General features: G+C 39.4%; 3 protein-coding genes and 1 long non-coding RNA gene across 4 annotated transcripts; 3 read left to right on the top strand and 1 right to left on the bottom strand.

Moving 5' to 3' along the window:
- The first annotated feature begins 5,248 nt into the window (after nucleotides 1–5,248).
- LOC141830581 (H/ACA ribonucleoprotein complex subunit 2-like protein) lies at nucleotides 5,249–6,855 on the top strand. The gene is made up of 4 exons (XM_074717984.1): nucleotides 5,249–5,477; nucleotides 5,709–5,778; nucleotides 6,674–6,779; nucleotides 6,841–6,855. The coding sequence occupies exons 1-4, from the start codon at nucleotides 5,351–5,353 to the stop codon at nucleotides 6,853–6,855; spliced, it is 318 nt and encodes a 105-aa protein (XP_074574085.1). The 5' UTR covers nucleotides 5,249–5,350.
- An 824-nt stretch (nucleotides 6,856–7,679) lies between these two features.
- On the top strand, nucleotides 7,680–8,071 carry LOC141831153 (uncharacterized). The gene is made up of 2 exons (XR_012602015.1): nucleotides 7,680–7,749; nucleotides 7,847–8,071. It is a non-coding gene; the product is annotated as an uncharacterized LOC141831153 (long non-coding RNA).
- A 1,291-nt stretch (nucleotides 8,072–9,362) lies between these two features.
- On the top strand, nucleotides 9,363–10,427 carry LOC141831280 (epsin-3-like). The gene is made up of 4 exons (XM_074718684.1): nucleotides 9,363–9,469; nucleotides 9,572–9,694; nucleotides 9,805–9,966; nucleotides 10,043–10,427. The coding sequence occupies exons 1-4, from the start codon at nucleotides 9,363–9,365 to the stop codon at nucleotides 10,425–10,427; spliced, it is 777 nt and encodes a 258-aa protein (XP_074574785.1).
- A 2,058-nt stretch (nucleotides 10,428–12,485) lies between these two features.
- LOC141830335 (expansin-A6-like) lies at nucleotides 12,486–14,239 on the bottom strand. The gene is made up of 3 exons (XM_074717780.1): nucleotides 14,074–14,239; nucleotides 13,667–13,985; nucleotides 12,486–13,194 (listed from the first exon to the last, which is right to left on the bottom strand). Exons 1-3 carry the CDS (start codon nucleotides 14,219–14,221, stop codon nucleotides 12,885–12,887), a joined length of 777 nt encoding a protein of 258 aa, XP_074573881.1. The 5' UTR covers nucleotides 14,222–14,239; the 3' UTR covers nucleotides 12,486–12,884.
- Between the last annotated feature and the right edge of the window lie 1,739 nt (nucleotides 14,240–15,978).

The following is a 15,978-nucleotide window of genomic DNA, read 5'->3' on the forward strand; positions in this document are numbered from 1 at the left end:
TCCTCCGGCGATCGGCAGAAAGCGTACGAGCTCAGTGCTCACAGCAGCGGCGATGAACAGAGGGAAAAGGGAGGGTTTAGCAAACTAGGGTTTCCTTTCCTTTTTTTCACTTGTTTGATTCCCTCTGCTCTCCTCTCTTCTTATACCCATGGCCGGCATGAAGAAGACGGCGAGGAAGTTGGAACGGCGGTGGCATCAACCGCCTGTTCTGCTGGATGCAGGTGTTGCGTGAGAAGAAATCACGATCGAGAAATCGCGCGCTCGCTTGGGCCGGGCCGGGAGAAAAGGAAAATCAGGCTAAACACTGAATCGGGTTCAGGTCTGACTACTGTAGCAAATCGGTTCATGTTTAGTTTGTTTGGTTCTATGAACAAATGACCTCCAATTTGACCCAAATAAGTTTTGTTTGATTCATCTTCTCAAGACAAATCTTATCATCCCTTTTATTTTGCCAAAATAGTTTCCATTATAAATCAAACTAAGTTAGTTCAATTTGGTTCAACATCGAATTATTTGGTTTAATAACTAAGCTTTCTCTGATCTAAATTAAATCAATTTTTCTTGTTGTTTGGTCCAATCAAACTAATATTCTCTCGATCTGAGAATCTAATTCTCAAACTTGTTTTAAGTCCTTCAGAAAACTTCTTGTTCATATAACCCAATAGGTTTCCGATTATGTTGGTTATCCATAATTAACCATTAATTATGGAACAATCTTGAGTGACACCTAGTAGTACATCATGATCCCCAATTGACCACAAAATTAATGATTTATTTCAAAATGATTTCTAAACCTTTCATCAGTTTTAATAAACGTGTCTCGTTCCTTTCACCCTCTTATACCGCTTGGTTCAAGACATGGTTTGTCTGTGTCAGTCCCTACTAGGCTGACTACTCCATATATACTTTGTCTAAGCTTCTTTCTTGTCTTATGGATTCAAGTTACTTGTACATATGTCCAAGAATGTCATACTCTTGACATGTGCTTCTTTAGCTAAAGACTTTCATTAACAATCCCAATAAGCTAAGCGATCGTAGGGTATACGTCTCTCTCTTTACAGAGAGCGGTGAATCCTTTGTGGGCTATTCAAATACCTTTGAACACTTTGACTTATACCCAATCATCTTGGGTCTACATCTCATCGGAGATATCTGCTTAAGATGTCAAAGTATAAGCCTCCATAACCAAGGTGACTTAAATACTACAAGTCCAAGGAAACTCATACTTAAGCTACATTAAGATCTTCATTGATATGTGCATAAAAAATCATATGAAGTCTCATGGCAAGTCGCTCCAATGAATTAATTAACTTTAATCAGCATCCACATTTAACTCTAAATATCTAATGTCTCTAGCTAGTGAGATCAACTGCTTGTCGAACCAAAGAGTTTAAACGTGTTAGTCTTAACAGAATCGATGATGTCTGTAATCATCAATTCATCAACTAGGGATAATTTAAATATATTCATAATTACACATGTAGAGATACTCATAAGTTGTGATCTAATCACAAATTCTCTCATGCTATGAATCGAGTCAGCGGCACGGCGGCGGCGGGCACCCGATCGAAGTGTAGTTCAGAGATGACCAACAACGACAGCGGCGAACAGAAGCCAAGGCAAAAAGGAAAAGCCCAAGTCCCGCGCGATCCTTCTCCGTGACCGGGTAAATACAATGGGCGGAGTTTCGATACTGCAAAATCGCACGCGGCCACTTTACGCAGAATTTGCCTCCCACTCACGACCTCAACTCCCGAGCGCGCGTGAAAACTACGCGTGCGTTTTCTATAGTGAACCTAAGGGTTGGGAATGGGCGAAGGAATTCGGGCAAACGTCAATTAAAGCGAACCCCGATACAAATTTCTGGCGAATTATCCAATTGCGTCACCAGTGGGTAATTGGGTCTTCAGTTAGGTAACTGTGGGACCTCTGAGGCGCGTATGCTTAACTAAGACGGGTGAGCGGTTAATTATTTACTTATTGTAACATGTAGCAGTTATATACCTGACGACTTATATCATTCCGGGCGTTACAGAAGCAGAAAAAACCGGCAATTTACTGGCACATTGAAATCATTTCGGCTTTGACTTGGAAAACACCACCAAATTTTGCACCGAACGCTGTCAGCATGCTTTAAGCTTTTCCAAGCGGGTCTTCCGGGTATTCGTTGGAACGGTATGTTTAAGTTTGGGATGATATTGCTCCGCCCCGGCCAAGATTCCTTTCACATGGTCGTCAATTCAAATGATCTGAATTAGGAGAATGTGGAGCTCCTTTTTGTATAATATATGTGGAGCTCCTTTTTGTATAATTAATATTAATATTGAAAAAATAATAGAAATGTCTTTGAAATAATAGAAATTTTAAAAATATAAAATAATTTACAAATCATTTAGGATCTGAAAAGGTTTATTTTGATGGTAAAATCTTGTGTAAGGTCCTTTGCAAATTAGCTTCTGAAAATTATTTTGTATCTCTATGTCAATTTTAAAACTATACGCTAATTTATAAATTAATTTGTAGTGTGAAATATTAATATTTTAATTCATTTTAAACATGGTTGGTGATAGTATATTTGAAAGATTATTAAATTAATACATAATTATTATAATATAAATACACATTTTAATGATATGTGGCATCCGGGATGTCTTTCAATATCGGTCTCATAGCGATTAATTGAAGAGAGTAAATTATGATGATTGAGCAGTCTCTTCAGATAGGAGAGATTTTATTCCTCAAAAAATTATTCGTTCGGAGATTCGATTCATACTCTCATGTGATAATCTACCACTCAAATATCAATTCGGTTATGCCCATGAGGCAAAGAGAGAGAGAAAGGGGGGCTAGTACCTATTTATAATATAAATACACATTTTAATACATTATTTGCTTAATTGCTTTTTCACATTTGAATATTTAAAATTTGTTTGATATTTGAGTGAATATAAGTTCAAAACCTAAGTACCTGTTTAGGGGTTCAATTTTGAGCCCAAATAGATAAAGGCCATCAAGATGTGTTTAAATATTCTATTCTACACTCAAAATGATGATGATCATAGGTCATCAATACATGCTTAAATATTTAGCCTTTTAAAGACGAATACAAGCAAACATAAAAGCAATCTAAAAGAATATCTAAATAAAAAATAATGGCCTTTACTAAATTTCTTAATGACCTTTACTTATAATTAATTAATGGTCATTAAGATGTACTTATAATTAATTATCTATTTATTATCCAAATATAAAAATATTAATTACCAAATGATAAAAGCTCAAAAGTTTGATGAATGTAAAGCTCCAATCCACCAGCATATATTCTACTTCAATATGCTGATGATACAATAATTTTCATCAAAGTCGAGGAAGGAAATATGGAAAAGATCATTGAAATTTTATATTGGTTTCCTAGCTATTCAATTCTCGATATATTCAGTGGGCTGAATATCAATATAATTTCACAAGTAACCCATCAAGTCACGTTGCGATAAAGGAAGGAAGAGGACAGCAATTAGCATCAGTTTTCTACTTCAATATACCTATTGATGATTATCAGGGCTACCAACTGAGAATCAATCAATACACTTATACACAAACAAAAGGCTACTGGGACAATCAATTGTTCAAATGCAGAACATCTAGAATCTTGGAAAAGGAAATGCCTTGGCATTGGAAGCCAGCTGACACTTATCAATAGTGGACAAAGTCAGCAAAAATTATCCCTACTTTGTTCTGGTGTTGGAACTTAGTCAACTCTGGGAAAAAAAGGTTAGTTTGGCCGATGAAAATTCTTATTTCAATGCTCAGAAGTCAATAAATAACAACTGATCCTTTATTTGGAGAGGAGGTTTATTCAAAACCAGAGACTTCAATGCCATTAATTAGCACTGAAGCTGAAGTCCAAATTAATAGCTAGCTAAAATATGTTAATTCTTTGCAGCAAGATCTATCCTGCCTATGCTTTTCAAAGATGCGAGCAACCATGAGCTTAAAATTTGTGATTTCAAGGTGCAGGATGAGGACATGGTAATGGACCTTAACACTACAAGAAAATCGATCTTTAACAACACTCAAAAGACATCGGTTTTATGTCAAAACCGATGTCTTTTACTTTTTAACAACGGTTTTAACAAAAACCGATGTCTTTGAGACATCGGTTGGAGCCTACGACAACGATTTTTGGAGGCTACGACAACGGTTTTAAAATCGATGTCTATGTGCGCTTTCAACAACGGTTTTTGAAGACTACGACAACGGTTTGAAAACCGTTGTCTATTTGCGCTTTCAACAACGGTTTTGAAAGCTATAACAACATTTTAAAATCGATGTCTATTTGCGCTTTCAACAACGGTTTTGGAAGCTATAACAACAATTTAAAACCGTTGTATATTTTCGTTGTCTTTGAGAGGTTGATTGGAGACTACGACAACAGTTTTTGGAGGATACAACAACGGTTTTAAAACCGTTGTCTATGTGCGCTTTTAACAACGGTTTTTGAAGACTACGACAACGGTTTTCAAACCGTTGTCTATGTGCGCTTTCAACAACGATTTTGGAAGCTATAACAACAATTTAAAATCGTTGTCTATTTGCGCTTTCAACAACGGTTTTGAAAGCTATAACAACGGTTTTGAAAGCTCCCTCCAAATATTTCTTCCACTACGCGCTTCTAAAACCCCTAGACCCGCGCTTCCAATTCCCTACACCCGGCCGACTTAACCACTGCGCGCTTGCCCTTTTAAATATTATATTGAATTCTTTTATTGAAATTGAGATTATTTATGAAACAGTTTGAGTGCAATTGAGATCACATCTAAGCTGCCAAACAGCATTAGTTGGTAATAGCATTGTCAAAATTTTGAGTTAAAACTCGTTCTCAATTAGTTATTATTATTATTATTTATTAAATTTGTAATACATGTACTTCTCCACAATATGAATCTAGATGCATCTATTATATATAGTCTTATCCTTTATTATAAGAGATTATTTTTATGATCCCTGATTATAAAATCATAGGTTTATATAATTTTATTATTGTGCCAACTCTCCTGTTCTTTTGTCAATTTTTTAAATAATAATTCATAATACATAATACATAAATAATAATAATAATAATAATAATAATAATAATAATAATAATAATAATCCTCTCTGGGTCGAGTACCATCCGTGTTCGACACGGACGCTGTGGTTAAACCCTGAACACGTGTATAAAACCCTCGCGTTTCCTAGTTCGCAAACCTTGGCCGCCGCACTCCGCCGCCTCGGCCGTAAGTTCCTCACAAACCTTGGTCGATCCGGTACCTTACGGGAATCGTCGAGATCGACAAGGAGATATACAGGGATGGGGAGCGACAGTGAAAATGAGAAGTCGCTGAAGGAGAGGAAGAAGTTGATGGCCGTCGCCCCGATTGCCAAACCCTTAGCCGGAAAGAAGTTATGCAAGCGGAGCCTCAAGCTCGTCCGACGAGGTAGTCTCCTCTATTATTGCAAGCGATGCTGTTTGTTTCTCCGATTGATTGCGAATGTCAGCTTGTATCATTTAGGTTATTATGATAGTTGGACACTCGGAGGCCCTTTTCGTTTGCTGGTTTTGGACTAAATAGAAAAGGAAATCGTTTTGCCCACCAAAAATCCTCTCTTTGCTGTGATATATTCATACAAGTTATGACTTTTTTGTTGCATTGTATTTGTGATACCAGCTGCTGAGGCTAAGTGCTTGAAACGTGGAGTGAAGGAAGTAGTGAAGAGCGTGCGCCGTGGTCAAAAGGGGTCAGTTTCCTTCTTGTTCTATTGTTGATTATAATTACATTGTAGGTGAAAAGAAGCAACTAAATGTGAAGTGCCTGCATAAAAAATTTTTTTTTTAAAAAAAAGAAAAGGCCATGTTTGGGCTGTGCGCCAACCCTTGCGAGCCTTACTCATCCAGGACTAATTTTATGCCTGGTTGGAGAGTTGTGCCTGACTCTAGCCTGTGCCTACTGCCCCAAGCATGTCACAACCAGTTCAGGTTTGGGTTGTCCCAAGCTTGGCAAAAGTCATACTGTACCTCCCCATTTGACACTTCTGTTTAGAATATAGTTGCTTGGAAATTTTGGTGGTGGGTTTTGAATTACTGATTGTTATTTAGTAAAAAAGTTAAATATTAGTTTTAAATTAGTATGGTTTATAGTCTGAAATTATTATGATGCATTTACAATCTTGTATTCCTTTTTCTATATATAATATAATTAGTTTTTACATGGGATGTCTTTATGTTAGATTTAGTTTGATGTGATATACTCTCTCAAACTAATGGTCTTGCAGTATATATTTTTGACATATGCATGCTGCATGTAACATCTGGATTATCTTTTAATAAATATTATCTATAATATTTGAAACAACTCATTAGTTTCAATTATTTGAGATTGATTGCATGGATTTTATATTGTCATTGAATCCAATGTAAAATTGCCCCCACAAGTGAAAATCTTTAAGATCACTATGATTGATGTCAAGTGTTCTTCAGCTTCCTATCCCTCACACCCAAAATTGATTCAACTTATCTAACCTTCTGGTACCATCTAGAAGCATGCCAAGTCTGCCTTATACCCAACTGATGAGCCTTTATTTTAGTCTGCCCTCATTTGTGGAAGCAATGTTAATTGCACTTTGTTGGTTGCAGATTGTGTATTATTGCTGGGAATATATCTCCTATTGATGTGATTACCCATGTTCCCATCTTACTGGAGGAAGCTGATATTCCATATATATACGTTCCTTCAAAAGAGGTTTGTTTGACGCATCTTAGTTCCTTTGCCTTTTATTTTTTTACTTTGTAAATCCATTTAGTCAAAGAACATGTAACAGCATTAACTTTTTAAAGGATTCATGAGCCTTTTCTGCAATTTAACCAGTTTGGGCCTGAGTTTTTGTTTTTATTTGGATGTCATTTTCTGTCTTTCCCCTTTACCCTGAAAGAATTGTTAGATGAAAGCAGAAAACTTAAAGGTTGCATTTATAAAAAAATAACAGTTTGGAAATTGCTACGTGCGTAGATAACTAAGCATTTCTCCTCACTCTCATGTTTCATATTCTGAATCACTGCGCGCTTTCAACTATATTTGTTCTTTTATTGAATTCTTTTTATTTAGTTTAAATATTATATTTAATCATTTCATTTTTTGTTGCAGCTTCTAGTAGACAATGGTGAAAATCACTTTTGAAGAAGTTGTGTTGGTATTCTTGCACTTCCACTTTGCCTTACTGAAACTCCACCATACGCATGTGAACCATCAAGCCTCCCAAAGTATCCACCAAGCAAGGAGATGGATGCTAAACTGAGAGATGAAGAAGCAAGAAGGTATTCACAATTATTCTTACTGATTTCTTTTGTTTATTCCCAATGGATCATGGAAAATGAATCACTTCCCTTTGCCTTCTGAAATCGCCTTTTAAAATATAGTTTCCCCTATAGGCTATCTCTGTTTTGTTAAAAAAAAATATACGGTTTGTTTTGAATGAAATATATGGTCTTGCTTCTGCCGTTTAAGAAAATAATACTATATTCTGCTTGTCTGTGTAGCTTTTGGAATATGTTGTTATCTTGGAACTGCTTTTCTATAGGTGGTCAATGTACTGCGAAGACACCATCATAATGACACTCAAGATAGGGTCAAATGGTAAAATGACATAAGTAACATGGTAGCTTCTTTTTAGAAATTCAATGCTCATGCTGAAACAAAAGAAGCAAAATTGCAGGTATCTTAGTTTTTATATGTATTTATATGTACAAAACTATGTTAGTTCACTTTTTTGCATCTACATCCGTTTGCTGAAAAAGTCTCTTGCCTTTTAGGAACAGATGAGGACGAAGAGGATGATGATGATTCAGATGAGGACGAAGAGGATGATGATGAACAAGATGGCGAAGACTAGGAAGAGGACGATGGGGCTGAAGGTGATCCTTCTGAGGATGAAAACGTTGAGGGAATGTGTAATATGTTGCAAGAAGAATATTTGTGTTAGTTACTTTTGGTTATTTATAAATATTGAGGTGATTAAATATATCGGTGCTTTTCTATTTGTGATTTGTTTGGTGAATTTATAATATTATGATAATTTTGTCATCTTGCTCGATCATAATTTACAAACAACATAAAAAAAATAAGTGTTATTACAACAGTTTTAAATTCAATGACATCGGTTTGGAAGCGTTGTCGTTAAGTGATATTACATCGGTCGAAAATCGTTGCTAAAATTGATGTTAAACAGATATTACATCGGTTTTACACCGTTGTAGAACTAATGTCGTTGAGTGATATTACATCGGTCGAAAATCGTTGTTAAAATTGATGTTAAACATATATTACATCGGTTTTACACCGTTGCAAAACCGATGTCGTTGTAATATTACATCGGTCGAAAACCGTTGTTAAAATTGATGTTAAACAGATATTACATCGGTTTTACACCGTTGCGAAACCGATGTCGTTGAGTGATATTACATCGGTTTTACATCGGTTACAAACCGATGTCGTTGAGTTGTATTACATCGGTTACAAACCGATGTCTAAAATGTTTTCAGACCTGTTTTTGTTGTAGTGCAATCAAAGGACAACGCCTTCATAGACAGTCAATAAAGCACTGGAATTTATCAATATAAAGTATATTTCAGATATCATAGACATCGGTTTTCCACCGATGTGACGATATAGATAATTAGGACTGACTCAAAATATTTTAATATAACTTTTTTTGTTGTAGTGCAATCAAGGGACCCGCTACCCTAACATTACATTAGCTCAATGCATTAGACATATCAGATATATAACCTCATTCCAAAAAATATAAATTCGAGTATCCCAAAATAAGACTTATAAATTAAATAATAATAATAATAAGTAAAAGTGATATAAATTCTGTTGTAATATTTTTAAAATTGATATATAGGTTATAAGTTTAAAAATATAGTGAACTTGATAGTAGAATTGAATATTTTTCAAATTTATTTAAGTGGTTGATGAAATTTTTTTATTAGATCAAATCAATCATCTTTAAAATTAAGTTAGTTTAATGAATTAAAAATCTGAATTAAAAAAAATTAGGACGAAATTAATGAACAAAGGAAAAATAATTTAGTTTTAGTTTAAGAAATATTAGAAAAATACAATATTCTAAATGCTAAAATAAAAGACAAGTAGGGTGCCAAATGAGATTTTAGAAAAAAAAAAACAAGAGCCAATCGGATGTTGACAGCACACTGCCGCAGAGCAAACGGCTACTAGAGTACCGGTTCAAATTTCAAACTTTCAATTCATTCTCATAAATGAATGTTCTTCCTTCTCTTCTTCCAGCCGACCTCCGACACCGCCATGGACGCTCCCTTCTTCCATGAGCTAAGAATGCAAGCCTCCTCCTTCCTCAAAGAAAAGCTCCGGACTGCGCGATTGGCCCTCACCGATGTCACTCCGTCGCAATTGTATCGATCTCTCCTTTTCCTTCTCCGGCTCTGCTTTCTCAGGCCTGTTTATTTCATTTCCTCCCTCGGCCACGGGAGTATCTGCTTCATTTTATTCTGCAGGCTCACTGAAGAAGCCACGAACTCAAGCTCCTGGGCGCCCGACTCCAAGACCATGCGCTGCATCTCGCGGGCGGCCTTCGAGATCGACGATTACTGGAGAATTGTGGAGATTCTACACAAAAAGTCAGTTTTTTTAAAAAGAAAATTATCTTGGCACAATCGAATCTTTGATACAATTACTTTTTTCAGACGTTCAATTCGGTTTCAGTTTCTGGTAAATATATCGATTTTAGGTTTGAGAAGTTTGACAAGAAGCAGTGGAGAGAGCCATACAAGGCCCTAATACTCGTCGAGTACCTCCTAACTCACGGTCCGAAGAGCATCGCAGAGGAGTTTCAGAACGATAAAGGAGCCATACAACTCCTCGGCGACCTCAAATTCATCGACGAAGGAGGGTTAGTTAGTTTTAGCGATTCAGAGAACAGTAACCGGGTCTTGTGATTGCCTTAACTCTAGTTTGCTCCTCTACAGCTTCAACTGGGGACTCACAGTTAAGTGTAAGACACAGCGAGTCTTGAACCTCTTAGACAATGGCCGGTATCTCGACGAAGAGCGCGACCGGGCGAGAAAGCTCTCTCGAGGAATCCAGGGCTTCGGCAGCTTCAATCTCAGCCAGCTTTCGTGGGCAAGTGACCATGAAAGAGTACCAAACAAGCCTAGACTGCATGATGATGATGATGTGTTCATGAAGAACGAAAAGGAGAATTTGAAATGCGATGCAACAGTCGAACCGCTCATGAGGAGGGAAGACAGAAGTGGAGGAAGAAGACTCTTCCAAGAGCTATCAAATCGCAAGATCCTGGCAGTTAATGAAACCAGAAATGGTGTTGCCACAAAGCCAACGTTGGCTCACTGATAAGGCTGCTTTTCCGTTAGAAGTTCCGAAGTGTACCACAAGACTCAAAATGCTGCTACAAGTGATCTCTACTACGCAATTTTCAGAATCAATTTCATTTTAAAAGATGCATCGAAAAATTATATGTTATAGTGTTCTGCAAAGGTAGAATCCGTCACTCTAACAATCTCATAAGATCGATTTTACGATCATCTATGAGAAAGTAAATTAGAAAATTACAGTTGATTATGACAAAAGAGCATTATCTCGGTTTCGTCGAGATTCGATCCTTGTCCACTTCAACAACTCTGCTTCATTGTAATTAACTTAACTATGCCCCAAGAGCTAATGTTTCGTAAACAAACACTAGCAAACGGGAGATGGAATCATTGAATCCCAACTTCATAGAAGATGAACTCTGTGAAGCAATGACCTTCGTGAAAGGTTTAAGTGATCAAACTACTATCTAGTATTCTTTACGCATGAACAAGAAATTTCTAAATAATTCATGGCAGGATCAAGAATAGCAATATAAACAAAACGAAAAAATTGACAACTAGGGATGACAACGGGTTCGGGGATTGACGGGGAAGCCTTCTCCATCCCCGTCCCCGAAACCCAAACCCATATACCATCCCCGTCCCCATCCCCGTCGGGTATCATAATTTAAATACCATCCCCGTCCCCGTCGGGTTTCAGGTATCCAGCGGGTTTCGGAGATCCCCACAGATTTCGGAGGTGATTTTCCCCGTGGGTATTTCTATGGGTATCCCCATACCTATATCCATCCCCATCCCCGTCATGACATATTTAAAAAGTATTTTTTAAAATTTATTACTTTTTTATTAATTAAAAAAAGAAAATATTATTTGTTTTAGAAAATAATGAAACTATAGTATTCAAACAATTAATTATCAATATGACTTATTTTTTCATTTGATATAAGGATATAATCAAATTAATGAATCTCAATGAATGAAATTATCAAAGTTAGGTTCGGGGATGGAGACGGGGAATTTTTGGAATACCATCCCTGACCCATCCCTGCTTTCCGAGATTCGGGGATTCCCCATCCCCATCCCCGCTTTCTCGGATTCGGGGATTCCTCGGTCAAAATGGGATCGGGGAACGGATTCCCCATCGGGTTCGGGTCTAATTGTCATCCCTATTGATAACATAAGGGGGCGTTTGATTTGAAATTTTTTTTTATTTTCTGTTTTCTATTTTCCTATTTTATGCTAATTTTTAGAAAACAGAAAATACGTTTGATACGATATACTGTTTTTTATTTTTCAGGCCTTTGATACCGTGAACAGTGGCATCACAGGTGCTGTAGAAGAAGACAGTGTCGGTGCGACATTGGAGGATAGCGGGGGAGAGGCCGTAGGTGTCGTAGGGCTTCAAGGAGGCGACGGAGGCCGCTTGCGTGGCGCCGCCTTCCTTCTTCGACTCGCCGCCACTCACCATCACGCTCACTCCTACGACCACGATCGATCTTCCTCTGCTTCTAAATCGCATGGTGTATATCGTCTGTGTCAGCATGAACATGCTCGATTTCTCCCTCGATGGGACCTAATTTTTTTTGTATTGAAGAAGAAATTCAGGCTATAATCGCATTTTTATATTTTCCTATCATTTCATTTTTCTTAAAAAATGATATTTTATTATTTTCTATTTTTTTAAAAAATAATTTCTTATTTTCCAAAAAATGAGATTAAAAAATAAAAAACAAACAATAATTTTTAAAAAATAAAAATAAAAAATGACGAAACTAAACGTTCCCTAATCCTTTAAAAAAAAAATTCTCTTATACTTTCTTTGATAATTGCCAAACATGGCACGTAGGTCGGGTAGAGAGCTTATCCAGCTAATTTAGTAACCCTATCGCCCATGCTTAAATTTTAAAACAAACTTATCCTCTATAAAGTGTTACATCCATAAGTTAAAATAAATATTTTAAAAACCCTATCAAAGACTGCTACTGCGATAATTCCACCAAATTAATATCGAGCTGTCATCATAGTGTAGAAGACAAATAATACTCACACATACTTTTTCTTTCTTTTGTCGGAAGACATAATACTATAATACTATTTGATGATATGAAATTGCAGCAACTGCGGGCTACATCACTTTCCATTACAGCGTGCAGCCACTTCAGCCTCTGCTGCTACGAGTAACAAGCTATGGTCTATAGTCTATACTCCTCGCTCAGACTGTCTCCACTACTACCTAGAAAACTCGCCAGAGTCAGAAAGCACTCTTGACACAACCATGTCACTGTCACACACCGACTCACTTCTCAAAACCTTACTATCTCGACTCACCTTTACCTTTCCCTACTACCCACAATATCTTCTCACTAGGACCAATTCCAGACCACGAACAAAACACCAAATTCAAAAACCTTGGCGCCAATGACACACTTAATACTCTAATCTCCTGCTGTTACTAATACTGCTGCTGAAGTTCTGTGGATCAGATGCGGAAGTTCTTGCCCTCGAAGGTCTGGCCGAACTGCCAGTTGGAGGGGACGATGTTCCAGGAGGTGGAGGTGCGGCGGTCGCTGGCGGTGACGCGGAAGGAGAGCGACTGGCCGACGAGGATGGCGTTGGACTGCCAGTTCTGGCCCCAGTTGCGGGACATGAGCATCCACCCGGTGCTGGACCCCTTCACGCTGGCGCGTACGATGTTGCCGGCGCCGGCGACGTTGGTGATTAGTATGAGATTGAAGTACTTGAAACCGTTGATGGTGAACCGGATGCCGCCCGACCTTTTGCACGGCACCCTGTCGATGTCATCGGGACAAATTGCAATTTTAAAATGGTGAAAGGGTAGAAATGATCGTTCGGAGGAGTAAATAAAAATGAAATGAATGATTTCTGCACATGGGATGCGGATGATGGCTGTTTTAATCTGAACACGCGCTTTACTTTATCTGCGATTGGCCCTCTTCCCCAAGTGACTGCGTATAAAGCACAGGCACAAGCGCCAGCACTATGCCAGCGGAAACGCGCTCGAAGCTTGTCAGGAGCCATTCGAGGGGGCATGGGCAGTGAGATAAAGTTCACGCAGAAGAAAAGAAAGATACAAACAGGGATTTGATTCAATTGGAATAAAATTGAAAAGTTGCAAAAGGGGAAGAAACAATAAATAAAAAAATTAACAAAGGGGAATGATTCATCAATGGGACCGACGAAGAAATTTAATTGGGGGCCTAATCAACGTCCAGCGAAAATTAGGGTTCATGCGACTCATACCTGCGGTAAGATACCGGGACTATGCCTGCGCGGTACTCAGCGATCTTAAGGAACATCGGCATCGCGAGGTCGAAATGTGGTCGTGGCGGGTTGCACCACCCGCCATTGTCGGAAGGGAGTGCATAGTTGGGCGGGCAAAAATTGGTGGCTGTGATGAAAATGGAAGGACTACCGCTGTGGCACCACTGCGGATCGTCGGCGCACTTGATCTCGAAGCACGATCCGCAGCTCTCACCGTCGTTGAACAGCGCCGTGCTCAGCGCCGCATTCTCCACCCCATATCCCTGGCTGTACAGATTCCCGTACCCGCACGCCCCGCCTGATCTCCCCGCACAAGCAGATCTCATCAATCTCAAGAAGAAAAAAAAAACAACTTAATCAAACCAAAATGCAGGATGCTTTCTAACCCATGGTGCCGGAGGCGTCGCTGCCACCGTAGAAGGTGGCGTGAGCGTCCTGCCACTGATCGCCAGTGTACACTCCAGGGATACGCGCCGCCGCAGGAGCGAGGAGGGCGAGCAGAGCGGCGAGGTAGACGTACGCAGCCGTTGCCATCACTCGCTTCTAGGGTTGCAAGATTGGGACGAAGCGAGGAGGAAGCGAAGACCGGCGGTATTTATAGACTCGACGAAAGCAATGGCAGGTTGCGTAATTAAACCAAGTTTGATGGACCCTGAACATAACGGCGAGAGCAACCAGGCGTTTCCGTTAAGGAAAAAGGATTGGGTAATAATAAGCACTCTAACGTGGGGGCCTCGGCTCGCCCATACCATCATAACCCTTCGCCGAATCTACACCGTAAGATTACCATCCAACGGACAAAAATGCCACAGAGTGAGAAGCGGGTACGAGAGGTTGCGTCGCGGTGAAGTGGGACATGGAGAGTGTGGTACTGGGGTGATTTGGGACTGAAAAGACAGCAACGGCTTCGCTTTGCTTCCATCGCAAGTTGTGCGAGAGTTGGACGGCTGTGATTCGCCTACTTTTTATCCGAACCTTTTTGTTGCCTCCCCGGTTCGATTTGTTTCCCCGGTTTCACCGCTGCTTCTTCCCACCGCGCCACACAGCGCGAAACCTAAAAAGAAAAAGAGCAAAAAAGGGTGAAAGAAAAGTCATGGAGATGGAATACGAGCATCCCCCGCCATTTTGAATTTACTGATCAATAAAATAAATTTTAAAATATAAATAAACTAAACTGAGTTTAACAACCTTTCCACGATTTAATTAATTCTAGGGCTGATGTGGTACGTCACGCCGCGGTGGGTCCAGTGAGGATTGGTTTTCCGTGGGTCCATCGAACCGTACCAATCGGAGCAGGAGGAGAATGAGGGGCAGGCCCGACTGCGGCCCACGTGGACCGGCTTGCCTCGTGACCGAACCACCACATGCACGCGTTTCTCTTGTTTTGGCCGTTTTTCTTTTCCGCATTTATTTCGAACTACATGGGGCGGATGCTTCGTACAGCTGGATGGTCCAGGAGCCATCGAAAAAAAGTTCGCGTCCCGAAATCGACCAACCGCGCGTTGTTACCTGCTTCACGTGATGGTTGTTTGGTGGCGGGTCCCGCGAAGATTTAACCGCTCAAAGGGCAAGTATCGGAGACGAAGCGGGTGAGTGAGAGAAAAGGAAAAGGAAGCGGCGTGAAAAGGCAACCCGCCTCGCGGCGGGCGGATGGTTAAAGCCGTGGGTCGCCGTTGAGACGTCGCTTTCGTGCGGGGCCCTGGACGTGGCGAGATACTAGACGCTATGTGTCGTACGGGTAAGGGACGGGAGGGGGACTGCTGGTTTCGCTCCACCGCCCAGACGGCGCCAACGCCCCGCCGTGAACAAAGTGATATATTCGTTTCTTTTTTTTTTTTTTTGGCAATTTTGAAACTGCCGCTAATATTTTTTAAACAAATATATCCTTTAAATTTTCATTAATTTTCTACCCTCCAAGAATCTCATTTTATTAATAACTAGTCATATTGTTCGACTAGTGTCATATAAAGCGTTTTAAAAAAAAGACATTAACAGTCAGTTAATTCTTGTCAGGTTAATTAATCGCATAGTGCACGAGCTTTAGTAGAACCTCAACCACAATAGTCCATTGTCATAAAGACATTTAGGGATTAGGATGGGGTTGGGAGACAATCACGAGAAAACTTTATAGTCAATAATAGTTAGACGACTAGGAGATTTCTAGAGTAGGAGCAAGAAGGTGGTTGCGGAGAAATTTACACTTGATTTAACGATCTCAATCCGACTCTGTGGTGATGAGGCCGCAAACTCACAACTTGACCTCATCACAAAGGAACTCATGGTGACAAGGA

Source organism: Curcuma longa, chromosome 6 (assembly GCF_044706935.1).
Source record: "Curcuma longa cultivar G26 ecotype Majalengka, Jawa Barat chromosome 6, ITB_CL_G26_1.1, whole genome shotgun sequence".
Lineage (NCBI taxonomy): Eukaryota > Viridiplantae > Streptophyta > Magnoliopsida > Zingiberales > Zingiberaceae > Curcuma > Curcuma longa.

Excerpts from the sequence above, each read along its gene's own strand:
- LOC141830335 (XM_074717780.1), bottom strand. The coding sequence starts at position 14,221 with ATGGCAACGGCTGCGTACGTCTACCTCGCCGCTCTGCTCGCCCTCCTC. Across the intron at positions 13,986-14,073 it reads CGACGCCTCCGGCACCATGG|GCGGGGCGTGCGGGTACGGG; the intron begins GTTAGAAAGCAT and ends CGGGGAGATCAG. Across the intron at positions 13,195-13,666 it reads GTCCCGGTATCTTACCGCAG|GGTGCCGTGCAAAAGGTCGG; the intron begins GTATGAGTCGCA and ends TGACATCGACAG.
- LOC141831280 (XM_074718684.1), top strand. The coding sequence starts at position 9,363 with ATGGACGCTCCCTTCTTCCATGAGCTAAGAATGCAAGCCTCCTCCTTC. Across the intron at positions 9,470-9,571 it reads GATGTCACTCCGTCGCAATT|GCTCACTGAAGAAGCCACGA; the intron begins GTATCGATCTCT and ends TTTATTCTGCAG. Across the intron at positions 9,695-9,804 it reads GTGGAGATTCTACACAAAAA|GTTTGAGAAGTTTGACAAGA; the intron begins GTCAGTTTTTTT and ends TATCGATTTTAG.
- LOC141830581 (XM_074717984.1), top strand. The coding sequence starts at position 5,351 with ATGGGGAGCGACAGTGAAAATGAGAAGTCGCTGAAGGAGAGGAAGAAG. Across the intron at positions 5,478-5,708 it reads CCTCAAGCTCGTCCGACGAG|CTGCTGAGGCTAAGTGCTTG; the intron begins GTAGTCTCCTCT and ends TTGTGATACCAG. Across the intron at positions 5,779-6,673 it reads GTGCGCCGTGGTCAAAAGGG|ATTGTGTATTATTGCTGGGA; the intron begins GTCAGTTTCCTT and ends TGTTGGTTGCAG.